We start from the raw sequence: 26,396 nt of genomic DNA on the forward strand, positions 1-26,396 counted from the left end.
CAATGCTATTTAACCCCCTACGGCTGTTATGATGGGGAAAAAATGATGGGGCTTTCTTCTGCAACCCTTCCAAAGAGCCTGTGGTTGTGGAGGTGGAGTCTGATGGGGCTTTCTTCTGGTAACCCTTCCAAAGAGCCTGTGGTTGTGGAGTCTGATGGGGCTTTCTTCTGCAACCCTTCCAAAGAGCCTGTGGTTGTGGAGGTGGAGTCTGATGGGGCTTTCTTCTGGTAACCCTTCCAAAGAGCCTGTGGTTGTGGAGTCTGATGGGGCTTTCTTCTGCAACCCTTCCAAAGAGCCTGTGGTTGTGGAGTCTGATGGGGCTTTCTTCTGCAACCCTTCCAAAGAGCCTGTGGTTGTGGAGGTGGAGTCTGATGGGGCTTTCTTCTGCAACCCTTCCAAAGAGCCTGTGGTTGTTGTGACGGCCCCGAATTTTTCTGAACCGTCTCAGTGCAGCTCCTTCCAATAGGGCGCTTTCCCTTTAATTCCCAGTTAAATAGCCAGCATCAGCTGCGCGAAAGGGGGGTTGTGATGGAGACGTGCATGAGGATGTGTTCAACCCTCAGTTCCGAAGCTTCTCTATTCCGTTTGTTTTGTTGCCGTTAAACGTGTGTTTTGTAGCCTAAGAGAGTTTACCCAGGATCGGATCCACTCTTTGCGTCCCTGGACTACACCTCTCCGTTCTTCGTGGCCTTTCTCCGCTGGAGATCTATTGGCGGATTGGATTGTCTGACTGACCGACTGACTACCACCTTTTTGTATACGGTATTTCATTTGTTTGGATGTGATGTATACTGTGATTTATGTAGTTAGTTGTAGTTGAGGACTTAATTAAGAGTTGATCCGCTTTAAAGTTCTGTGGTAAAGTAATTGTTATTGATTGTATGTTTAGTACTGGGTTTACGCTACACTGAATGAACGGACAAACATCGCGTGACAAAAGTCACTTGAGTTCACTGAACTCCTTTACCGGGCTGGACTCTTTTTAGGCCCGAGGTACAGGACATTTCTGGAGGAACCAGAACTCATTGTGATATTATGTGTGTGTGTAATCATTGTTGTTGCTAATACAACCCACGCAACAGAATATAGTTGTTTTTGAAGTTCTTTCCAATGTTTTAAGGGTTTATTCAAAGTTTATTTCCATCCTGACTTTTACATAAGTCCTTTGTATTGGTGTAGACTTGACGGACCAGATGGGACTAATTCCCACCCAAACTAAAAGGAGAAACCAATGTTTTCTCTGGTAGGCACAACCTACCTGGCACCCCTATAAATAATAACCTCAAGTCAAAACCGTTACATTGTGGAGGTGGAGTCTGATGGGGCTTTCTTCTGCAACCCTTCCAAAGAGCCTGTGGTTGTGGAGGTGGAGTCTGACGGTGCTTTTTGAAACCTGGTGACCCCAAGACGCCACCAAAGCCTGCAATTCTTTGACCGTTATTATTGTGGATTTGGTTGCATCCTCCTCCATATCCTCAGGGGGGAAAATGCATTTGCATCCTGTAACCGTGAGGTTTAATTGTTCCATATCTTTAGAGGCTGTTTTATCATTGCCCTGACATTGCTCAGTGATATATGAAGGTCTTCGACCAGCTGTCTCTTTTGAACTGACAGTTCTTTTGTTGACAGCGGGATATTGCATGCGTGTTACCTCATGTTTATACCCTAGTGAAACAGGAAGTGGTGTAATGGCTCAATATAATTCTTTAAGACTTAGGTACAGGTAAATAAGTGGAATTTACTTCCTGGTTGAATTTTGGTAGATGTTACAATAATCATTAAGGGTACCATTAATTGTGGAACCTTGATTTGGAGGGCATTGAATTTTATTTAAATAAAATTTATTTTGGTTGGTTCCATTGAAGCATTGATAAAGTTCAGTATTTCTCACATGTTGGTATTTTGAGTTTCTTTATAATTTATTGTTTATATTTTTGTAAGTGTTGGTTGAGCATTGCTAGTCAGGGGTGCCAGTAATTTTGGAGCCCACTGTACATATGAGATGAGTAAAGCAGTATGTAAACATTATTAATGTGGCCAGTGATTCCAAGTCTATGTAATAAGGGCAGCAGTCTCTCAGGAGCAGGGTTCAGTAACTGGGTCGAAGCTAGCTAGTGATGGCTATTTAACAGTGATGGCCTTGAGATAGATAGTTTTCAATTACTCTGTCCCAGCTTTGATGCACCTGTACTGACCTCGCCTTTTGGATGATAGCGGGGTGAACAGGCACTGGCTCGGGTGGTTGTTGTCCTTTATGATCTGTAACATCAGGTGCTGTAGGTAGAGGCAGGTAGTTTGACACTGGTGATGCGTTGGGCAGACCGCATCACACTCTGGAGAGCCCTGGGGTTGCGGGCGGTGCAGTTGCCGTACTAGGTGATACAGCCCGACAGGATGCTCTCAATTGTGAATCTGTAAAAGTGTGTGAGGGTTTTAGGTGCCAAGACAAATTTATTCAGCATTCCAAAATAGCATGTTGACAGGTAGCCATGCCTCTTTTTAGTGTTAGATCAACGGTACAAAATCTACTCTGACCAAAATATTATTGCAGATCACTTTGATGCGTTTAGCTTTTCTATAAAGGTTTGGAAACACAGGGGGACCTTTTTTCCTGTCACCTTTAACCTGTATCCAAGGCTTTGTATTTGTAGTCTATGGTTAATGATGGCTGTGGTTACTGACACAATAGCCATGTTGCCAGCTAAGTTATTTGTTGGTGCGTGCCCTCTTCAAGGTGTCAGGAGCGTTCCACAGGGATGCTGGACCATGTTGACTCCAATGCTTTCCACAGTTGTGTCAAGATGGCTGGATGTCTTTTGGTGGTTTCTTGATACACAAAGGAAACTGAGTGTTAGAAACCCAAAAGAATTGCAATTCTTGGCACAAACCGGTGTGCCTGGCACCTACTACCATACCCCATTCAAAGGCACTTAAATCTTGCCCATTCACCCTCTGAATGGCACACATAGACAATTCATGTCTCAATTGTCTCAAGGCTTTAAAATCCTTGTTTAACCTGTCTCCTCCCCTTCATCTACACTGATTGAAGTGGATTTAACAGTCCATGTCATGGAAAGAGCAGGTGTTCCTAATGTTTTGTATACTAGTAAGCCTATTTGGACAAGGCTGAATATGCACATAATGGAAGTTAGAGGTAGCCTATATATGAATGATTTAATGGAAAATGCATTGACTAAAATTACTAAAATGACTGCATAAAACTAGACTAGACAGAGTTTTAGTCGACTGACAATAACTGAAACTAAGAAGGACAAAATGACTAAAAAGCTATTTGTCAGACTCAAACTAAATCTAAAATGGCTGCCAAAATGAACACAGTCTCTGACTTCAGTGCGTTCAAGACAACAGGAAACTCTGTGGGGGGACGAAGCTGACTGGGAAAAATCACTTTGAACGGTCATCTCAGAATTACAACTTGGAAACTCGGGCATCATCCTAGAGCTCCAACTTCTCTGACTTGAAGATCACTGATGTCGTGATTTTTCCCAGTCTGAGAAAAAAAATATATATTCCCAGTTGTCTTGAACGCACCATGATTGTCCCTCTCTGTCCTTCCCAGAATGGCCTAATGAACTGGAACAGATTTTTCCCATCGCTGAGACACAGAGGACAGAACCTTCCCCCAGAGCCACAACCACACCCCTCTCCACCACTGCAGCCACACCCCTCTCCACAGCAGCCACACCCCTCTCTACAGCAGCTCCACCCCTCTATACAGCAGCTCCACCCCTCTCTACAGCAGCTCCACCCCTCTCCACCGCTGCAGCTCCACCCCACAGCTCCACCACTGCTGGAGCCCACAGCTCCTCCCTTGGTCAACACTCCTGTAGCTGAAGAACAGGTGAGCACTGTGAGTGAGCGCGGACACAGAATTACGTTTCTTTACCAGTTTCGTGTTAGCATTTCTCTGATGTTTGTGTTTGTTTATTTCTGTTTCCCATAGGTTGCCAGATTGATGGAGATGGGCTTCTCCAGAATAGATGCTCAGGATGCCCTCAGAGCGTCCAACAACGACATCAACGTGGCAACCAACTTTCTACTGCAGCATTTAGGGTAGGGAGGAGTTTGAAAGATGTAGAACCTGAGAGAGAAAAACAACAGAGGGAACAGAATGAAGTGTGTGTCTGGTCCAGTGAGCAGGGTCCTGGGGGTTTGAGGCTGAAGAGTGGGTCTGATCCAGTGAGCAGGGTCCTGGGGGTTTGAGGCCAGGGGGACCGGCCTGCTCTGGAGCTCCAGAGGACTACACAGAGAATAACTCAACACAGACTACACAATTACTAGGAGGAAAGGAGAGAGGAGGACAGTAATGCTGCTGCTGTCCACCGTGCTTCCTGAAGGGTGAAGAGGGCTGTCCACAGTGCTTCCTGGTAGTGGGTGCTCAGCCCTGTTCCAGATAGTTTGGATACTCTGTCCTGTCACCTTGCTGCTGAAGGACAGAAGATGGAGGATCAGAAGGCTGCTATTCTCAGGGCTTGTTGCATCTAGTGTCTTCTCTATACTCTATATATAGCATTACCATGGTTCATTTCGGCTTCCTCCACCTCACACACACCTTCGCCCAGAAAACATACACACACATTCGCCAGTCCCTAAAGGTTTTATTTTGTGTCATTTGTCCATGGACAGTGATTACAGGAGTTTGTTTGCTTGACTTCTGCAGAATTAATCTAAAATCTTAAAGTGGTTTGAAATGAGGAGAATATACTAAATTATGGAAACTGTCAATCTTGTATACTCAATGAAAAACGTCTGCACATGTAATACTTAGTGGATGGCTTGTATGTTTAGCTGCTCAGTGGCTACATTCTGGTTAACGACACTATGGAATAAAATCATGGTGACAAGATATTAATTATTTAAACTGTTTCACTAGTTTTTCACAAAATCATTGAGGATTTAACACTTATTTATATAATTTGTATTTACTTTTTGTTTTATGTGACTGACTGTATAAACGGAGGTGTGCTTGTTGTTTGGTTAAACCTATGCCTGTGTGGTGTTATTATGCTACAGATTACAAATGATTAACAATTTAACAAACTGCTTCCAACCACTGAAATATATGCAATGTGCTCTGCTGTGGTAACCGTGCTGCCCATACAGCGTTACAACAGTATAATGGCCTAATGAATAAACCTACCTCTCACCTTAAGATGCTTTTCTGCATTACTTCACAGCATTACTCGTATAACATTTTTATTGTGCTTTGGGATGACTGCACTGACAACCATGGCGAATAATAGTTCCCGTTTTGAGAGAAATATTAGTTTTACACTGCCATCTCCAGGTCGTTGTTGGAATAGGCACTTTCTGCCAGAGCCGAAATTATAAGGTGCTCTGAATGTTGCTGTTTAATTCTCCGCGGAATTAGAAATCATGACAATAAACCCGTTTTTAATTCTACATTTTTTTTTGGTCGGAAAATGTCTTCTATTTATTTAACACAACGTGCTATTCTTTCAACAACAGCACAGCCAACTTTACCTCCAGAGTCCCATCATCCTCCACGGAAGAACACGTCCATGTAGACGCAGATGACGTGTCTGCCCGCTGCAGGAAAAGTATCTGGGTTATGTAGCTACGAAGGCAGACATATCCCAGCTCGTTAACGTTAGCTACCTTATGTCAACTGTCCTATCTGGTGAATTCAAATGCCAGCTAGCCTGTCACCCCCTGTGTAGACAGATATTAGCGTTACGACAAGAAACGTTTAGCTAACTAGGTTCGTCGAGAGAAGAGGAAAATGTGCTCCCTGCACAGAGCGAGAGGCTCTGTTTTGGTGATCTTCCTTCTGCTACACAGCGCTACAAGTTTCTATCTACCGGGTCTGGCCCCTGTTAGTTTTTGTGAACCAGGACAAGCTGGGAAAGAGAATGAAGTACCGGACTGTAAGGTAGTTAGATCAACAACAAATGCGCTGGCGGTTTCATGCCATCTTCCTTCTAATTATCAGCTGGCAAGTAAAGCTAGCTACCAGTTAAGTTGCCTGCTAGCTGCTAATGTTAGCATTCTGAAACTCCTTGGAAGGGATCAGAACAGCTTGCTGTCTTGGTTACCATTAGAAGCTGGATAGCTGTCATAATGATGAATCACTAGGTAACGGTAGTAGAATCTAAATGGAGAACCAGTGTTGTTGGCCAACCAGTCACACAGTAAGCTATTTGTAATGCATATTGGTCGCTAGAAAGCTAGCTAGCTAATTTAGCACCCCCCTACGAGCTAGTTGGGCTACTACTTGTGAGACAACTGCTTAACTTGTGTTGTAGATAGCTAATTAGTTCATCCATACTTTTGATCAGAAGTTACTTGTCATTTAAAATTTTAATTATGTCCGAAATGCCGTAATATCCTAATCTAAAAGAGAGCTGTCAACTGCATGACAGTTGTTCTTTGAGGAAGGGCCTGAGTAAGAACTGATAAGAATCAATCCCACTGCGGAACAGGACATAAATAAATCCTGTAAAGTTTTCCTGTAAACTCCTCCCTCCCATTTCAGATCTCTAGTCTAATTACCTAATTGTGCCTTTGAGCTGTAATATGTACTGTATTCTAGATGTTGTTGCCGATACTTGTCATCTACCATTTTGAGAAAATAACTGTGCTTTTGATTGTTTTTCAGTCGACCATCGAGATATTTGTGAACAGACTGGATTCTGTGGAGTCTGTCTTACCCTATGAATACACTGCGTAAGTACATCAGGAACAACAACTTCTTATTGGTCTTCTACAGTTCTCAGTCTTGCTGCTGAAGGCTGTGGGTTCGGTGCTTTTGGACAGTGTTCTTATTGTGTAGTTGCAGACGTAGTGTACGGGGAAGATATAGGTTGCGTTCCAAATGACTCCCTATACAGTGCACTACTTTTGACCAGCGACCAATGGGCCGTGGCCAAAATATTAGTGCACTGTGTAAGGAATAGGGTGACATTTGGGATACAGACATGTGTTGGGAACATGGTGAAGTCAGCCAGGGTAGGACTAGGCACACTAATACTGTCTGATAAACTAGAGCATCTCTCTGTCACCATCCTCTCCTACTCTTTCTCCTCTCTGTCACTCACCATCCTCTCCTACTCTTTCTCACCTGTCTCTTTCTCACCTGTCTCTTTCTCCCGCTCTGACTCTTTCTCCTCTTTGTCACTCACCATCCTCTCCTACTCTTTCTCCTCTTTGTCACTCACCATCCTCTCCTACTCTTTCTCCTCTTTGTCACTCACCATCCTCTCCTACTCTTTCTCCTCTCTGTCACTCACCATCCTCTCCTACTCTTTCTCCTCTCTGTCACTCACCATCCTCTCCTACTCTTTCTCCTCTCTGTCACTCACCATCCTCTCCTACTCTTTCTCCTCTCTGTCACTCACCATCCTCTCCTACTCTTTCTCACCTGTCTCTTTCTCCCGCTCTGACTCTTTCTCCTCTCTGTCACTCACATCCTCTCCTACTCTTTCTCCTCTCTGTCACTCACCATCCTCTCCTACTCTTTCTCCTCTCTGTCACTCACCATCCTCTCCTACTCTTTCTCCTCTCTGTCACTCACCATCTTCTCCTACTCTTTCTCCTCTCTGTCACTCACCATCCTCTCCTACTCTTTCTCCTCTCTCACTCACCATCTTCTCCTACTCTTTCTCCTCTCTGTCACTCACCATCCTATCCTCTCCTACTCTTTCTCCTCTCTGTCACTCACCATCCTCTCCTACTCTTTCTCACCTGTCTCTTTCTCACCTGTCTCTTTCTCCCGCTCTGACTCTTTCTCCTCTCTGTCACTATAGCAGCACCAGCGATATCCAACTGTGACTGGAATTCTGAAGTCTGTAGACGATGTTAATAATACTCTATTGCAGTGCTTGACTTGGACAGGAACTCACTGGGGCTGAGTTCCAGCACCTCTTATAGAATATTAGCTCAAAAGTATGATGGAGCTCCTGCACCTAAATACAAACAGTTCTGGCACCTATTTCAGACCAAGGCCAGCACTGTTCTATTACAGTAGTTCTGCTTCAACAAAATGGATGCCTAATGTTTAAGATTAGCTGAATCGTAGTTTAGAGAAATGGTCAATGGAAGATATAGATATTGGCTTAAGTCAACGAAACAGGCCACTTAAAACCAGTTTCAGTCCTTACTCTGGATCTGAAAACTCCAATGGCATTAATTCAAAGATGGGATACTTTGATACCAATAGCTACTTAGGTTTATGATACTTTGATACCAATAGCTACTTAGGGTTATGATACCTTGATACCAATAGCTACTTAGGGTTATGATACCTTGATAACAATAGCTACTTAGGGTTATTATGTGACATCTGAATTACTTTATTTATTATTTACCTGAGTTAAATGTGATACCAGAGGCCTCAACATGCTCAGCCACAGGAGCTGTTCTGTCACGCCGTTAGAGGACACTAATGTCCCTTTTCCACCGAGGGGTTGTGGAGAGGGTCAGGGGACTGTAATTGAAGTGACGTTGCAGTGTTAATTAAGTGTGCGTGAGAAATGTGGCCTTCTTTATGTTAGCTTGCTGTGTGACGAGAGAGGAGAGGTTGTTGTTGAAATGAGGCCTTCTTTATGTTAGCTTGCTGTGTGACTGAGAGAGGAGAGGTTGTTGTTGAAATGAGGCCTTTATGTTAGCTTGCTGTGTGATGAGAGAGGAGAGGTTGTTGTTGAAATGAGGCCTTCTTTATGTTAGCTTGCTGTGTGACTGAGAGGAGAGGTTGTTGTTGAAATGAGGCCTTCTTTATGTTAGCTTGCTGTGTGAGGAGAGGTTGTTGTTGAAATGTGGCCTTCTTTATGTTAGCTTGCTGTGTGACTGAGAGGAGAGGTTGTTGTTGAAATGAGGCCTTCTTTATGTTAGCTTGCTGTGTGACGAGAGGTTGTTGTTGAAATGTGGCCTTTATGTTAGCTTGCTGTGTGACTGAGAGGAGAGGTCTTGTTATGGGCTGGCTTGGTGTTGTGGGGAACTCTCAGGGCATGTTCATCTTGTTATGGGCTGGCTTGATGTTGTGGGGAACTCTCAGGGCATGTTCGTCTTGTTATGGGCTGGCTTGGTGTTGTGGGGACTCTCAGGGCATGTTCATCTTGTTATGGGCTGGCTTGGTGATGTGGGGAACTCTCAGGGCATGTTCATCTTGTTATGGGCTGGCTTGGTGTTGTGGGAACTCTCAGGGCATGTTCATCTTGTTATGGGTTGGCTTGGTGTTGTGGGGACTCTCAGGGCATGTTCATCTTGTTATGGGCTGGCTTGGTGTTGTGGGGAACTCTCAGGGCATGTTCATCTTGTTATAGGCTGGCTTGGTGTTGTGGGAACTCTCAGGGCATGTTCATCTTGTTATGGGCTGGCTTGGTGTTGTGGGGAACTCTCAGGGCATGTTCATCTTGTTATAGGCTGGCTTGGTGTTGTGGGAACTCTCAGGGCATGTTCATCTTGTTATAGGCTGGCTTGGTGTTGTGGGGAACTCTCAGGGCATGTTCATCTTGTTATAGGCTGGCTTGGTGTTGTGGGAACTCTCAGGGCATGTTCATCTTGTTATAGGCTGGCTTGGTGTTGTGGGGAACTCTCAGGGCATGTTCATCTTGTTATAGGCTGGCTTGGTGTTGTGGGAACTCTCAGGGCATGTTCATCTTGTTATGGGCTGGCTTGGTGTTGTGGGGAACTCTCAGGGCATGTTCATCTTGTTATAGGCTGGCTTGGTGTTGTGGGAACTCTCAGGGCATGTTCATCTTGTTATAGGCTGGCTTGGTGTTGTGGGAACTCTCAGGGCATGTTCATCTTGTTATGGGCTGGCTTGGTGTTGTGGGAACTCTCAGGGCATGTTCATCTTGTTATGGGCTGGCTTGGTGTTGTGGGGAACTCTCAGGGCATGTTCATCTTGTTATGGGCTGGCTTGGTGTTGTGGGAACTCTCAGGGCATGTTCATCTTGTTATGGGCTGGCTTGGTGATGTGGGGAACTCTCAGGGCATGTTCATCTTGTTATAGGCTGGCTTGGTGTTGTGGGGACTCTCAGGGCATGTTCATCTTGTTATAGGCTGGCTTGGTGTTGTGGGAACTCTCAGGGCATGTTCATCTTGTTATGGGCTGGCTTGGTGTTGTGGGGAACTCTCAGGGCATGTTCATCTTGTTATGGGCTGGCTTGGTGTTGTGGGAACTCTCAGGGCATGTTCATCTTGTTATGGGCTGGCTTGGTGTTGTGGGAACTCTCAGGGCATGTTCATCTTGTTATGGGCTGGCTTGATGTAGTGGGAACTCAGGGCATGTTCATCTTGTTATAGGCTGGCTTGGTGTTGTGGGGACTCTCAGGGCATGTTCATCTTGTTATGGGCTGGCTTGGTGTTGTGGGGAACTCTCAGGGCATGTTCATCTTGTTATGGGCTGGCTTGGTGTTGTGGGGAACTCTCAGGGCATGTTCATCTTGTTATGGGCTGGCTTGGTGTTGTGGGGACTCTCAGGGCATGTTCATCTTGTTATGGGCTGGCTTGGTGTTGTGGGGAACTCTCAGGGCATGTTCATCTTGTTATGGGCTGGCTTGGTGTTGTGGGAACTCTCAGGGCATGTTCATCTTGTTATGGGCTGGCTTGGTGTTGTGGGGAACTCTCAGGGCATGTTCATCTTGTTATGGGCTGGCTTGGTGTTGTGGGGAACTCTCAGGGCATGTTCATCTTGTTATGGGCTGGCTTGGTGTTGTGGGGAACTCTCAGGGCATGTTCATCTTGTTATGGGCTGGCTTGGTGTTGTGGGGAACTCTCAGGGCATGTTCATCTTGTTATGGGCTGGCTTGGTGTTGTGGGGAACTCTCAGGGCATGTTCATCTTGTTATGGGTTGGCTTGGTGTTGTGGGAACTCTCAGGGCATGTTCATCTTGTTATGGGTTGGCTTGGTGTTGTGGGGACTCTCAGGGCATGTTCATCTTGTTATGGGCTGGCTTGGTGTTGTGGGGAACTCTCAGGGCATGTTCATCTTGTTATAGGCTGGCTTGGTGTTGTGGGAACTCTCAGGGCATGTTCATCTTGTTATGGGCTGGCTTGGTGTTGTGGGGAACTCTCAGGGCATGTTCATCTTGTTATGGGCTGGCTTGGTGTTGTGGGGAACTCTCAGGGCATGTTCATCTTGTTATAGGCTGGCTTGTTGTTGTGGGAACTCTCAGGGCATGTTCATCTTGTTATGGGCTGGCTTGGTGATGTGGGGAACTCTCAGGGCATGTTCATCTTGTTATAGGCTGGCTTGGTGTTGTGGGGACTCTCAGGGCATGTTCATCTTGTTATAGGCTGGCTTGGTGTTGTGGGAACTCTCAGGGCATGTTCATCTTGTTATGGGCTGGCTTGGTGTTGTGGGAACTCTCAGGGCATGTTCATCTTGTTATGGGCTGGCTTGGTGTTGTGGGGAACTCTCAGGGCATGTTCATCTTGTTATGGGCTGGCTTGGTGTTGTGGGGAACTCTCAGGGCATGTTCATCTTGTTATGGGCTGGCTTGGTGTTGCTGAAACAGAACGTCTGTCAACTCTCTTTTTCTCTCCTCGTATTCTTCAGGTTTGATTTCTGCGCTATCGACTCCGAGAAGCGCCCGTCTGAGAATTTGGGTCAGGTTTTGTTTGGCGAGAGAATTGAGCCCTCTCCCTACAAGGTGGGTGATATACACACACACACACACTTTAATATCCTGTTGGTATTACATTTCTAATCTCATTACAATGTTCTGCACCTTCATACCTCACTCCGAATGACCGACCCCCCTTCACTCTGGTGTGTACAACCTGTACCTACATGCTAAATCAGGGAGGGGCAACTCTGATGGGGGTGGGGGCCACAAAAATTTGAACTCATCATGAGGGGGTCGCAGTTGCTCACGTGTCTGAGTAGCCACATCTATACCAACCCCGGATAACAAGTTCAGATTGCTACATTTGTTTTGCGGTAAGCTATCTGAAATATGTTAGTTAACATGGGCTAATTGGCTGACCATCACTGACTGACATAACAAGAGAAAAACTGCTGATTCACAGCATAATTAGAAATGTCACCCTGTGTATTCTACTGGTCTAACTCTCAGCAGGAAGTTGAGTAAATCATTGTATGTCTGTGTGTTGAAGTTTGAGTTCAAGAAGAAGGTGGATTGTAAGCCGGTGTGTACTAAATCCTACAACACCAACAAGCCAGAGGACAAAGCCCACCTGGACTTCCTGAAGAAAGGCATGTTGCTCAACTACCAGCACCACTGGTAAGATATTCATACTGCTAACTACCAGCGCCGCTGGTAAGATAGTCATACTGCTAACTACCAGCGCCACTGGTAAGGTATTCATACTGCTAACTACCAGCACCACTGGTAAGATATTCATACTGCTAACTACCAGCACCACTGGTAAGATATTCATACTGCTAACTACCAGCACCACTGGTAAGATATTCATACTGCTAACTACCAGCACCGCTGGTAAGATATTCATACTGCTAACTACCAGCACCGCTGGTAAGATATTCATACTGCTAACTACCAGCACCGCTGGTAAGATATTCATACTGCTAACTACCAGCACCGCTGGTAAGATATTCATACTGCTAACTACCAGCACCGCTGGTAAGATATTCATACTGCTAACTACCAGCACCGCTGGTAAGATATTCATACTGCTAACTACCAGCACCGCTGGTAAGATATTCATACTGCTAACTACCAGCACCGCTGGTAAGATATTCATACTGCTAACTACCAGCACCGCTGGTAAGATGGTCATACTGCTAACTACCAGCACCGCTGGTAAGATGGTCATACTGCTAACTACCAGCACAGCTGGTAAGATAGTCATACTGCTAACTACCAGCACCGCTGGTAAGATAGTCATACTGCTCACTACCAGCACCGCTGGTAAGATAGTCATACTGCTCACTACCAGCACCGCTGGTAAGATAGTCATACTGCTCACTACCAGCACCGCTGGTTAGATAGTCATACTGCTCACTACCAGCACCGCTGGTTAGATAGTCATACTGCTCACTACCAGCACCGCTGGTTAGATAGTCATACTGCTCACTACCAGCACCGCTGGTAAGATAGTCATACTGCTCACTACCAGCACCGCTGGTAAGATAGTCATACTGCTCACTACCAGCACCGCTGGTAAGATAGTCATACTGCTCACTACCAGCACCGCTGGTAAGATAGTCATACTGCTCACTACCAGCACCGCTGGTAAGATAGTCATACTGCTCACTACCAGCACCGCTGGTAAGATAGTCATACCGCTCACTACCAGCACCGCTGGTAAGATAGTCATACCGCTCACTACCAGCACCGCTGGTAAGATAGTCATACCGCTCACTACCAGCACCGCTGGTAAGATAGTCATACCGCTCACTACCAGCACCGCTGGTAAGATAGTCATACCGCTCACTACCAGCACCGCTGGTAAGATAGTCATACCGCTCACTACCAGCACCGCTGGTAAGATAGTCATACCGCTCACTACCAGCACCGCTGGTAAGATAGTCATACCGCTCACTACCAGCACCGCTGGTAAGATAGTCATACCGCTCACTACCAGCACCGCTGGTAAGATAGTCATACCGCTCACTACCAGCACCGCTGGTAAGATAGTCATACCGCTCACTACCAGCACCGCTGGTAAGATAGTCATACCGCTCACTACCAGCACCGCTGGTAAGATAGTCATACCGCTCACTACCAGCACCGCTGGTAAGATAGTCATACCGCTCACTACCAGCACCGCTGGTAAGATAGTCATACCGCTCACTACCAGCACCGCTGGTAAGATAGTCATACCGCTCACTACCAGCACCGCTGGTAAGATAGTCATACCGCTCACTACCAGCACCGCTGGTAAGATAGTCATACCGCTCACTACCAGCACCGCTGGTAAGATAGTCATACCGCTCACTACCAGCACCGCTGGTAAGATAGTCATACCGCTCACTACCAGCACCGCTGGTAAGATAGTCATACCGCTCACTACCAGCACCGCTGGTAAGATAGTCATACCGCTCACTACCAGCACCGCTGGTAAGATAGTCATACCGCTCACTACCAGCACCGCTGGTAAGATAGTCATACCGCTCACTACCAGCACCGCTGGTAAGATAGTCATACCGCTCACTACCAGCACCGCTGGTTAGTCAGTCATACCGCGCACTACCAGCACCGCTGGTTAGTCAGTCATACCGCTAACTACCAGCACCGCTGGTTAGTCAGTCATACCGCTAACTACCAGCACCGCTGGTTAGATAGTCAAACTGGTTAGAGATCCATTCTCACACATTTCCCATACAGGAAGTAGTAGAGTTCACAAGCTGGGATTCAACCCAGACTTCAGACACCTGCACTGACTCATGTGGCCAATAGGTGTCGAGCTTGGCTTGTATTGTCCTCTGACCCCATAGACACCACTGACCCAATCCCAAGTAGATCCCTGAACATTAGGCAGTTGTGGAGATCTGAGAGGATGTGATTGGCATTGACCAGGGGTAGGCGACTAGATTACACCTCTGACTGAATGTTGTCAGAGCGGATGGGAGGGTGGGTCAGAACATCATCATGATAATCATTTGTGCACTGCAAATTGAACATAACTAAGCCCAAAAAGAGATTGCATTTGAAAATAACCTTTTTATACCATGGTCACATTGATACGATTAAATATTTATATAAAAATACATTTGGGCTGAATTCCTGGTGATTTTACTGGTCTTTTTTTGACCCAAATCTAAAATCCAACAAAACAAATACTAACTTTGGTGCCCCAAAAACGACTCTTGTTGCCGAGCGCTGGTATCAGATGTATGGTGAAACTTCCTCCTGAGCCCCAGGGTAGACACCAGCTCACACCTCTCAAATCCCAATCAGATCTCCAACGTGTTTAGGCAGTTGGGATTGGACCACAGTCTCAAGCACACTGTCTCCTGTAGGATAGTGACCATGCTGTATCCCTGTCTGTCTCCTGTAGGATAGTGGACAACATGCTGTATCCCTGTCTGTCTCCTGTAGGATAGTGGACAACATGCTGTATCCCTGTCTGTCTCCAGAATAGTCAACATGCTGTATCATTCTGTCTCCTGCAAAGTTGAACATAACTCTGTCCCTGTAGGATAGTGGAAAAGAGATCCCTGTCATTTGAAAATAACATGCTGTATTTTATACCATGGTCACATTGATCCCTGATTAAATATTTATATAAAAATACATTTGGGCTGAATTCCTGCTGATTTTCTGGTCTTTTTTGACCCAAATCTAAAATCCAACAAAACAAATGCTGTATCCCTGGCTGTCTCCTGTAGGATAGTGGACAACATGCTGTATCCCAGTCTGTCTCCTGTAGGATAGTGGTGCTGTATCCCAGTCTGTCTCCTGTAGGATAGTGGACAACATGCTGTATCCCTGTCTGTCTCCTGTCAGATAGTGGACAACATGCTGGTGGATAGTGGACAACATGCTGTATCCCTGTCTGTCTCCAGGATAGTGGACAACATGCTGTATCCCTGTCTGTCTCCGTGTTTAGTGGGCTGTATCCCTGTCTGTTTGGGATTGGACAACAGTCTCATCCCTGTCTGTCTCCTGTAGGATAGTGGACAACATGCTGTATCCCTGTCTGTCTCCTGTAGGATAGTGGACAACATGCTGTATCCCTGTCTGTCTCCTGTAGGATAGTGGACAACATGCTGTATCCCTGTCTGTCTCCTGTAGGATAGTGGACAACATGCTGTATCCCTGTCTGTCCCTGTCTGTCTCCTGTAGGATAGTGGACAACATGCTGTATCCCTGTCTGTCTCCTGTAGGATAGTGGACAACATGCTGTATCCCTGTCTGTCTCCTGTAGGATAGTGGACAACATGCTGTATCCCTGTCTGTCTCCTGTAGGATAGTGGACAACATGCTGTATCCCTGTCTGTCTCCTGTAGGATAGTGGACAACATGCTGTATCCCTGTCTGTCTCCTGTAGGATAGTGGACAACATGCTGTATCCCTGTCTGTCTCCTGTAGGATAGTGGACAACATGCTGTATCCCTGTCTGTCTCCTGTAGGATAGTGGACAACATGCTGTATCCCTGTCTGTCTCCTGTAGGATAGTGGACAACATGCTGTATCCCTGTCTGTCTCCTGTAGGATAGTGGACAACATGCTGTATCCCTGTCTGTCTCCTGTAGGATAGTGGACAACATGCTGTATCCCTGTCTGTCTCCTGTAGGATAGTGGACAACATGCTGTATCCCTGTCTGTCTCCTGTAGGATAGTGGACAACATGCTGTATCCCTGTCTGTCTCCTGTAGGATAGTGGACAACATGCTGTATCCCTGTCTGTCTCCTGTAGGATAGTGGACAACATGCTGTATCCCTGTCTGTCTCCTGTAGGATAGTGGACAACATGCTGTATCCCTGTCTGTCTCCTGTAGGATAGTGGACAACATGCTGTATCCCTGTCTGTCTCCTGTAGGATAGTGGACAACATGCTGTATCCCTGTCTGTCTCCTGTAGGATAGTGGACAACATGCTGTATCCCTGTCTGTCTCCTGTAGGATAGTGGACAACATGCTGTATCCCTGTCTGTCTCCTGTAGGATAGTGGACAACATGCTGTATCCCTGTCTGTCTCCTGTAGGATAGTGGACAACATGCTGTATCCCTGTCTGTCTCCTGTAGGATAGTGGACAACATGCTGTATCCCTGTCTGTCTCCTGTAGGATAGTGGACAACATGCTGTATCCCTGTCTGTCTCCTGTAGGATAGTGGACAACATGCTGTATCCCTGTCTGTCTCCTGTAGGATAGTGGACAACATGCTGTATCCCTGTCTGTCTCCTGTAGGATAGTGGACAACATGCCGGTGACCTGGTGTTATGACGTGGAGGACGGACAGAAGTTCTGTAACCCAGGGTTTCCCATTGGCTGCTACGTCACTGAGGCGGGACGACCCAAAGACGCTTGTGTTGTCAACGTGAGTCCATTCATATCCTGTGTGTGGAGGTTAGGCCTCTGAGTCGGGCCATTTTTCTTCGTCAGTTAAACGTTTTGCTAGATAGACAGAACATGTAAGACATTATAAAGGCTTATATTTGCTTATAACACGTTTATAAAGCGCATAACTTAAGCGTTTTCCTGGTTCCAGTCTGACTTTAAGGACAAAGACACATTCTACGTCTTCAACCATGTTGACATCACCATCCACTATCATGTGGTGGAGAACGAGGCTGCTGGGGCTAGACTGGTCGCTGCCAAGATGGAGCCCAAGAGGTAGGAGGTCAAACGGTCGCTCACTTGGGGGACAGTCCTCACTGTCACTTAGTCATTCATTGATGTGAAGTTAGAATTCACCCCTTAGGGTTTTCTAGTTCTTAACAATGAATTATTTATTTCTCTAGTCTCCATGAAATGTTCATTCTTAGATAATATGTGTTTCTACTCCAAGTAACGATGTCTCTCTAATTCACAACAAGTATTTATTTATTGTGATTTATTCTCTCCTCCTTCCCACCTCCTTTTCCTCTTCTTCCTCTCCCCTCTTCCTCCTCTCTTCCTCCTCTCTCCTCTTCTTCCTCCTCTCTTCCTCCTCTCTCCTCTTCTTCCTCTCCCCTCTTCATCCTCTCTTCCTCATCTCTCCTCTTCCTCCTCTCTCCTCTTCTTCCTCCCCTCTTCTTCATCCTCTCTTCCTCCTCTCTCCTCTTCTTCCTCCTCTCTTCCTCCTCTCTCCTCTTCTTCCTCCTCTCTTCCTCCTCTCTCCTCTTCTTCCTCTCCTCTTCTTCCTCTCCTCTCTTCCTCCTCTCCTCTCTTCCTCCTCTCCTCCAAAGCTATAAACACACCAAAGTGGAGGCCCCCGACTGTGCAGGAGGGCCCATGTACCTGAACAACAAGTTCAGTGGAGAGCTGAAGATCGGCTATACCTACTCTGTCCAGTTTGTGGTATGTTTCTGAACCCCACGACCTTTTGAAATTCCTCTGTCTGTGTGACTGACTAGGTTCAGTCTCTGGTTTCCTACGTGCTGTAACGCCGGCTAGCCCACTGAGCTAAAGCCTAGACATATGCTTGGGGAGCTAATGCGAGTGGGGTAATGCGAGTGCGAGTGTGCTCTGGTCAGTGGGTGTAATATATATGCTGGTGTTGTATCTAGGAGGACACGCACATCAGATGGGCATCACGTTGGGACTACATTCTGGAGTCCATGCCCCACACCAACATTCAGTGGTTCAGGTGAGTTTCTCTCTCACACACACACACACACACACACACCCCTTCTATCTGTAACTGTGTGTGTATTGTCTTTTCCCCCAGCATCATGAACTCTCTGGTGATCGTTCTCTTCCTGTCTGGTATGGTGGCTATGATCATGCTGAGGACTCTACATAAGGACATTGCCAGATACAACCAGATGGACTCTGTGGTGAGTCTGGTAAATCCTCCACAGTAATCCAGCTGATTGGTTTCCCTTCAGGTCCCAGTCCACCATGTTGGTTTCCCTTCAGGTCCCAGTCCGCCATGTTGGTTTCCCTTCAGGTCCCAGTCCGCCATGTTGGTTTCCCTTCAGGTCCCAGTCCGCCATGTTGGTTTCCCTTCAGGTCCCAGTCCGCCATGTTGGTTTCCCTTCAGGTCCCAGTCCGCCATGTTGGTTTCCCTTCAGGTCCCAGTCCACCATGTTGGTTTCCCTTCAGGTCCCAGTCCACCATGTTGGTTTCCCTTCAGGTCCCAGTCCACCATGTTGGTTTCCCTTCAGGTCCCAGTCCACCATGTTGGTTTCCATTCAGGTCCCACGGTCCCAATCCACCATGTTGGTTTCCCTTCAGGTCCCACGGTCCCAATCCACCATGTTGGTTTCCCTTCAGGTCCCAGTCCACCATGTTGGTTTCCCTTCAGGTCCCAGTCCACCATGTTGGTTTCCCTTCAGGTCCCAGTCCACCATGTTGGTTTCCCTTCAGGTCCCAGTCCACCATGTTGGTTTCCCTTCAGGTCCCAGTCCACCATGTTGGTTTCCCTTCAGGTCCCACGGTCCCAGTCCACCATGTTGGTTTCCCTTCAGGTCCCAGTCCACCATGTTGGTTTCCCTTCAGGTCCCACGGTCCCAGTCCACCATGTTGGTTTCCCTTCAGGTCCCAGTCCACCATGTTGGTTTCCCTTCAGGTCCCAGTCCACCATGTTGGTTTCCCTTCAGGTCCCAGTCCACCATGTTGGTTTCCCTTCAGGTCCCAGTCCACCATGTTGGTTTCCCTTCAGGTCCCAGTCCGCCATGTTGGTTTGTGGGATGTGTCACATATGAGGGCTGTGTCTGTGTGACACTGGCAAGGGTTATCTAGTGCACACCGACATGTCCCTGATGAGGAGTGACAGGGCGGTGGTCTGGTCTACTGGTCTGGTACAGACACAAACACACAGACATGTCCCTGATGAGGAGTGACAGGGCGGTGGTCTGGTCTACTGGTCTGGTACAGACACAAACACACAGACATGTCCCTGATGAGGAGTGACAGGGCGGTGGTCTGGTCTACTGGTCTGGTACAGATACAAACACACAGACATGTCCCTGATGAGAAGTGACAGGGCGGTGGTCTGGTCTCCTGGTTCGGTACATACACACAAAACCCCAACAACTGGCTCCAAGCTCTGATTGGCTCCAGCCAGCTGGTGGAGGCTTTGGTTATGACCTCGGGTGTGTGACCTTGTGTACTCTCCATCTACCATCTCTCATCTCTCCATCTCCAGGAAAACTGACAGCAGATGTTCTCTAGGAAGGCTTGTGGGGGTCACTAGGGGTGACATGTATCTATCTATATTACCCCCCCCCACCCCCCCACCAGCACCTCTCACCCCCGACCCCCTCCCCTACCAGTATTGTAGTCTCTATCTGTCTCCGAGATCAGTCATTATTTCAGCAGCTCTGTCCCCTCAGCCCCTCCCCTAGCGATCAGACTCCCTTCAGCCCCTCCCCTAGCGATCAGACTCCCTTCAGCCCCTCCCCCTAGCGATCAGACTGACAGGTAGCGTCACCGCGGCGACCAGCCTGCTCGTGTTCCAACCCTCTGAAGTCTATCACCGCTAATTGACAGGAGAGACCCCACTCCCTCATCTTCTCCCCCCTGTTATATCCTGCTGGGTTCCCCCCCTCACACCCTCCCTGTCCTCTCCTCATTTGGCCTGAACATTCTTGCTGTTTTGTGATGGTCTTTTTATAGTGAGAGATGTGGTGATGAAGATGTTATATAGGATAAATCCAGTTGAAAGTGAAACTAAGTGAAGCTCTTCCCCTCCTCCCTCTCTGCTGGTCGGGTCAGGAAGATGCCCAGGAGGAGTTTGGCTGGAAGCTGGTCCATGGAGACGTCTTCCGGCCTCCCAGGAAAGGCATGCTCCTCTCTGTCTTTCTGGGATCAGGAACTCAGATCTTCATCATGATGTTCGTCACTCTCTGTGAGTTCTACAATCTACAGCTCTGTGTTTCTGTCTACCGGAATGTAAAACAAACCTTCTACACTTGTCCAGACCATTTATTTGTCATTACCCAAAAACAAATTAGCAAGGTAACGTATAGTATAGAGGAAGTACTTAGTTACTTCTACTCTGAGATTAGGACTAGTGTTTCACTTATTTAATGCAGTCACTGACAGTCATCTTGGTTATTTAATGTATTCACTGACAGTCATCTTGGTTATTTAATGTATTCACTGACAGTCATCTTGGTTATTTAATGTAGTCACTGACAGTCATCTTGGTTATTTAATGTAGTCACTGACAGTCATCTTGGTTATTTAATGTATTCACTGACAGTCATCTAGTTATTTAATGTAGTCACTGACAGTCATCTTAATTATTTAATGTAGTCACTGACAGTCATCTAGTTATTTAATGTAGTCACTGACAGTCATCTTGGTTATTTAATGTATTCACTGACAGTCATCTTGGTTATTTAATGTAGTCACTGACAGTCATCTTGGTTATTTAATGTAGTCACTGACAGTCATCTGACAGTTATTTAATGTAGTCACTGACAGTCATCTAGTTATTTAATGTAGTTTAATTTATTCACTGACAGTCATCTTAATTATTTAATGTAGTCACTGACAGTCATCTTAATTATTTAATGTAGTCACTGACAGTCATCTTAGTTATTTAATGTAGTCACTGACAGTCATCTTAGTTATTTAATGTAGTCACTGACAGTCATCTTAGTTATTTAATGTAGTCACTGACAGTCATCTTAGTTATTTAATGTAGTCACTGACAGTCATCTTAGTTATTTAATGTAGTCACTGACAGTCATCTTAGTTATTTAATGTAGTCACTGACAGTCATCTTAGTTATTTAATGTAGTCACTGACAGTCATCTTAGTTATTTAATGTAGTCACTGACAGTCATCTTAATTATTTAATGTAGTCACTGACAGTCATCTTAATTATTTAATGTAGTCACTGACAGTCATCTTGGTTATTTAATGTAGTCACTGACAGTCATCTTAATTATTTAATGTAGTCACTGACAGTCATCTTAATTATTTAATGTAGTCACTGACAGTCATCTTAGTTATTTAATGTAGTCACTGACAGTCATCTTTATTATTTAATGTAGTCACTGACAGTCATCTTAATTATTTAATGTAGTCACTGACAGTCATCTTAATTATTTAATGTAGTCACTGACAGTCATCTTAATTATTTAATGTAGTCACTGACAGTCATCTTAATTATTTAATGTAGTCACTGACAGTCATCTTAATTATTTAATGTAGTCACTGACAGTCATCTTAGTTATTTAATGTAGTCACTGACAGTCATCTTAGTTATTTAATGTAGTCACTGACAGTCATCTTAGTTATTTAATGTAGTCACTGACAGTCATCTTAGTTATTTAATGTAGTCACTGACAGTCATCTTGGTTATTTAATGTAGTCACTGACAGTCATCTTAGTTATTTAATGTAGTCACTGACGGTCATCTTAGTTATTTAATGTAGTCACTGACAGTCATCTTAGTTATTTAATGTAGTCACTGACAGTCATCTTAGTTATTTAATGTAGTCACTGACAGTCATCTTAGTTATTTAATGTAGTCACTGACAGTCATCTTAGTTATTTAATGTAGTCACTGACAGTCATCTTAGTTATTTAATGTAGTCACTGACAGTCATCTTAGTTATTTAATGTAGTCACTGACAGTCATCTTAGTTATTTAATGTAGTCACTGACAGTCATCTTAGTTATTTAATGTAGTCACTGACAGTCATCTTAGTTATTTAATGTAGTGACTGACAGTCATCTTAGTTATTTAATATAGTCACTGACAGTCATCTTAGTTATTTAATGTATTCACTGGCAGTTATTTTAGTTATTTAATGTAGTCACTGACAGTTATTTAACGTAGTCACTGACAGTCATCTTAGTTATTTAATTATTCAGTAGCAGAAAAGGACCAACAATAATAGCACACAGTTCAGTCAAAACCAATGGTGTGTTTTTTATTTTTGAATCCATATCCATTGTGCTCCCCTTGTCCAGTCTTTGCCTGCCTGGGCTTCCTGTCCCCGGCGAACCGCGGTGCCCTGATGACGTGTGCCGTGGTGCTCTGGGTCCTACTGGGCACACCAGCCGGCTACGTGGCTGCCCGCTTCTACAAGTGTAAGTGAACATTTGGGCCGAGGGGGAAAGGGTCACGACCCCAACTTGACCCTGAAAAGTCGACCAGTCACGACCCAACTGTGCTGGAGGGTAGCTCGTTAGGTCCAATCAGTGTCAGCTGGGGTCTCTGTGTCAATTACTGGTGCAGTGTTCTGTAGAGGCCTGTAGCAGTAGGGTCCCCCATCCCAACCCAACCCTCCCTAGCAACACATGCTCTATGGCCTGAATCCTGCCTCCCTGCTAAAGGCTATATGCCTCAACACCTTGGAAGTAGAGAAAGAAGTTTGAATTTCCAAGAAACGTCTGTTTGTCTTCCAAGAGTTGCTGACTGTTTCTCTTCACGTCTGCATTCTTTCTCTCTGTGATGTCACAGCCTTTGGTGGGGAGAAATGGAAGACTAACGTCCTGCTGACCTGCTTCCTGTGTCCTGGGTGAGTCTGACTTTTCATTGGTTGAGGAGATAGACGTTAGTTTGTGGTTACGGTCAGGGTTGTTAGTTGACTTCTGTCTCTGTGTTCAGGGTTGTTAGTTGACTTCTGTCTCTGTGTTCAGGGTTGATAGTTCTCTCTGTGTTCAGGGTTGTTAGTTCTGTCTCTGTGTTCAGGGTTGATAGTTCTGTCTCTGTGTTCAGGGTTGATAGTTGACTTCTGTCTCTGTGTTCAGGGTTGATAGTTGACTTCTGTCTCTGTGTTCAGGGTTGATAGTTGACTTCTGTCTCTGTGTTCAGGGTTGATAGTTGACTTCCGTCTCTGTGTTCAGGGTTGATAGTTGACTTCTGTCTCTGTGTTCAGGGTTGATAGTTGACTTCTGTCTCTGTGTTCTGGGTTGATAGTTGACGTCTGTCTCTGTGTTCAGGGTTGATAGTTGACTTCTGTCTCTGTGTTCAGGGTTGTTAGTTGACTTCTGTCTCTGTGTTCAGGGTTGTTAGTTGACTTCTGTCTCTGTGTTCAGGGTTGATAGTTCTGTCTCTGTGTTCAGGGTTGTTAGTTGACTTCTGTCTCTGTGTTCAGGGTTGATAGTTCTGTCTCTGTGTTCAGGGTTGATAGTTGACGTCTGTCTCTGTGTTCAGGGTTGATAGTTCTGTCTCTGTGTTCAGGGTTGATAGTTGACGTCTGTCTCTGTTCAGGGTTGATAGTTGACTTCTGTCTCTGTGTTCAGGGTTGATAGTTGACTTCTGTCTCTGTGTTCAGGGTTGATAGTTGACTTCTGTCTCTGTGTTCAGGCTTGATAGTTCTGTCTCTGTGTTCAGGGTTGATAGTTGACGTCTGTCTCTGTTCAGGGTTGATAGTTGACTTCTGTCTCTGTGTTCAGGGTTGATAGTTGACGTCTGTCTCTGTGTTCAGGGTTGATAGTTGACTTCTGTCTCTGTGTTCAGGGTTGATAGTTGACTTCTGTCTCTGTGTTCAGGGTTGATAGTTGACTTCTGTCTCTGTGTTCAGGGTTGTTAGTTGACTTCTGTCTCTGTGTTCAGGGTTGATAGTTCTCTCTGTGTTCAGGGTTGTTAGTTGACTTCTGTCTCTGTGTTCAGGGTTGATAGTTGACTTCTGTCTCTGTGTTCAGGGTTGATAGTTCTGTCTCTGTGTTCAGGGTTGATAGTTGACTTCTGTCTCTGTGTTCAGGGTTGTGTTTGCTGATTTCTTTGTGATGAATCTGATCCTGTGGGGAGAGGGCTCCTCTGCAGCCATGCCCTTTGGCACCCTGGTGGCCATCTTGGCTCTGTGGTTCTGCATCTCTGTCCCCCTCACCTTCATAGGGGCCTACTCGGCTTCAAGAAGACCGTGAGTACAAACACACGTCAATATGTGAATACATTCAAACATACACTGTCACACACACACAAGTCTGTGTGCATATCATGCCTTTCATACTCCTCCCTTCTGTCGTGTGATTGGTGCATTTCAGGGGATTGAGCACCCTGTGCGGACCAATCAGATCCCTCGTCAGATCCCGGAGCAGTCGTTCTACACCAGATCTCTCCCAGGGATCGTCATGGGGGGGATCCTCCCGTTCGGCTGTATCTTCATCCAGCTCTTCTTCATCCTCAACAGCATCTGGTGAGTCTCTCAGTTCAGCTACCCTGCAGACGCTGCTGCTCTGTTTTGGGACTGCTACACGAGCAGCTTGTCGCGAAGGCAGAACCAGTCAGTGAGGTGAAAGGTGAACGGGTGAGGTTTGGAGAAGTGTGAACGGGGTTGAGTGAGTAACTGACTACGACTCTGTAGGTTGACTAGTGGTTGGTGTGAAGCAGAGGACAGCATGTTTTAAAGGGTTATCTTTGTAATGTATGGTTGTGTCTCACCAGATGCTAGAGCAGTGGGTTATCTTTGTAATGTATGGTTGTGTCTCACCAGATGCTAGAGCAGTGGGTCATCTTTAGGATGTATGGTTGTGTCTCACCAGATGCTAGAGCAGTGGGTTATCTTTGTAATGTATGGTTGTGTCTCACCAGATGCTAGAGCAGTGGGTTATCTTTGTAATGTATGGTTGTGTCTCACCAGATGCTAGAGCAGTGGGTTATCTTTATGATGTATGGTTGTGTCTCACCAGATGCTAGAGCAGTGGGTTATCTTTATGATGTATGGTTGTCTCACCAGATGCTAGAGCAGTGGGTTATCTTTATGATGTATGGTTGTCTCACACCAGGTCTCACCAGATGTACTACATGTTTGGTTTCCTGTTTCTGGTGTTCATCATCCTGGTAATCACCTGCTCTGAGGCCACCATCCTACTCTGCTACTTCCACCTCTGTGCTGAGGTAAGACACCACACACACCATCCTGCTCTGCTACTTCCTCCTCTGTGCTGAGGTAAGACACCACACACACACACACCATCCTACTCTGCTACTTCCACCTCTGTGCTGAGGTAAGACACCACACACACACACACACACCATCATACTCTGCTACTTCCTCCTCTGTGCTGAGGTTAGACACCACACACACCATCCTACTCTGCTACTTCCACCTCTGTGCTGAGGTAAGACACCACACACACACACCATCATACTCTGCTACTTCCTCCTCTGTGCTGAGGTAAGACACCACACACACCATCCTACTCTGCTACTTCCTCCTCTGTGCTGAGGTAAGACACCACACACCACACACACACACACACACACCATCCTACTCTGCTACTTCCTCCTCTGTGCTGAGGTAAGACACCACACACACACACACACACACACACACACACACACACCATCCTACTCTGCTACTTCCTCCTCTGTGCTGAGGTAAGACACCACACACCACACACACACACACACACACACACACACACACACACACACACACACACCATCCTACTCTGCTACTTCCTCCTCTGTGCTGAGTTATGACGATCTGAGTATTCCCTGGTCGAGTCATGTGACCAATGGCAATAGTGCCCTTAATGACGAGGATGAAGGGACTGTTTCTCAAATCCTCTTTCTTTGATTCCTAACAGCTTCTCTCTTTAAAAGAGAAGGTCCCAAACAAGGGACCTGGAACCTCCTTCTCCACTACGGTTGAGAAGGAGAGGAGACAGGATGAAAGGAATAACAGGAAGTTTAATTAAGGGCGCGTTCTCTCTCTCCACGTTCTCTCTCTCCATCAGAGACTATCACTGGCAGTGGTGTTCCTTCCTGACCAGTGGTCTTGTCTTAGTAAAGATGTTCTAAACACAGAGATATCTAACTGTTCTCTCTGTCTCTCTCCATCAGGACTACCACTGGCAGTGGCGTTCCTTCCTGACCAGTGGTTTCTAAAGATGTTCTAAAAAGATGCTAAACCGTCTACTTC

The 26,396-nt window shown here is 46.0% G+C and overlaps 3 protein-coding genes and 1 long non-coding RNA gene across 14 annotated transcripts; all 4 read left to right on the forward strand.

Annotated features, from left to right (window-relative positions):
• The first annotated feature begins 623 nt into the window (after positions 1–623).
• On the forward strand, positions 624–5,173 carry LOC118380632 (ubiquitin-associated domain-containing protein 2-like). Of its 2 annotated transcripts, none has more exons than XM_052511296.1 (3): positions 624–762; positions 3,581–3,871; positions 3,965–5,173. In XM_052511296.1, exons 2-3 carry the CDS (start codon positions 3,590–3,592, stop codon positions 4,076–4,078), a joined length of 396 nt encoding a protein of 131 aa, XP_052367256.1. In that variant the 5' UTR covers positions 624–762; positions 3,581–3,589; the 3' UTR covers positions 4,079–5,173. The 2 variants fall into 2 exon arrangements, with proteins under 2 accessions (XP_052367256.1, XP_052367257.1); XM_052511297.1 differs by having other exon boundaries at positions 3,581–3,862.
• A 390-nt stretch (positions 5,174–5,563) lies between these two features.
• Positions 5,564–26,366, forward strand: LOC118380631 (transmembrane 9 superfamily member 2-like). The gene is made up of 16 exons (XM_052511289.1): positions 5,564–5,914; positions 6,641–6,708; positions 11,543–11,636; positions 12,103–12,230; positions 16,825–16,954; positions 17,126–17,250; positions 17,805–17,916; positions 18,126–18,205; positions 18,287–18,395; positions 20,278–20,410; positions 22,492–22,611; positions 22,985–23,042; positions 24,231–24,389; positions 24,514–24,665; positions 25,255–25,366; positions 26,318–26,366. Exons 1-15 carry the CDS (start codon positions 5,765–5,767, stop codon positions 25,311–25,313), a joined length of 1,677 nt encoding a protein of 558 aa, XP_052367249.1. The 5' UTR covers positions 5,564–5,764; the 3' UTR covers positions 25,314–25,366; positions 26,318–26,366.
• LOC127926026 (uncharacterized) lies at positions 7,378–11,519 on the forward strand. 10 transcript variants are annotated; one of them, XM_052511295.1, is made up of 3 exons: positions 7,378–9,203; positions 10,288–10,834; positions 10,983–11,519. In XM_052511295.1, the coding sequence occupies exons 1-3, from the start codon at positions 9,002–9,004 to the stop codon at positions 11,191–11,193; spliced, it is 960 nt and encodes a 319-aa protein (XP_052367255.1). In that variant the 5' UTR covers positions 7,378–9,001; the 3' UTR covers positions 11,194–11,519. The 10 variants fall into 10 exon arrangements, 6 of the variants coding, with proteins under 6 accessions (XP_052367255.1, XP_052367254.1, XP_052367250.1 ...); XM_052511294.1 differs by having other exon boundaries at positions 11,280–11,496; XM_052511290.1 differs by having other exon boundaries at positions 7,378–8,730; positions 8,782–9,203; positions 10,288–11,485.
• Positions 18,409–19,857, forward strand: LOC127926027 (uncharacterized). Its single transcript, XR_008123138.1, has 3 exons — positions 18,409–18,725; positions 18,835–18,989; positions 19,099–19,857. It is a non-coding gene; the product is annotated as an uncharacterized LOC127926027 (long non-coding RNA).
• Positions 26,367–26,396: the final 30 nt, after the last annotated feature.

This window comes from Oncorhynchus keta, unplaced genomic scaffold, assembly GCF_023373465.1.
Source record: "Oncorhynchus keta strain PuntledgeMale-10-30-2019 unplaced genomic scaffold, Oket_V2 Un_contig_6632_pilon_pilon, whole genome shotgun sequence".
Lineage (NCBI taxonomy): Eukaryota > Metazoa > Chordata > Actinopteri > Salmoniformes > Salmonidae > Oncorhynchus > Oncorhynchus keta.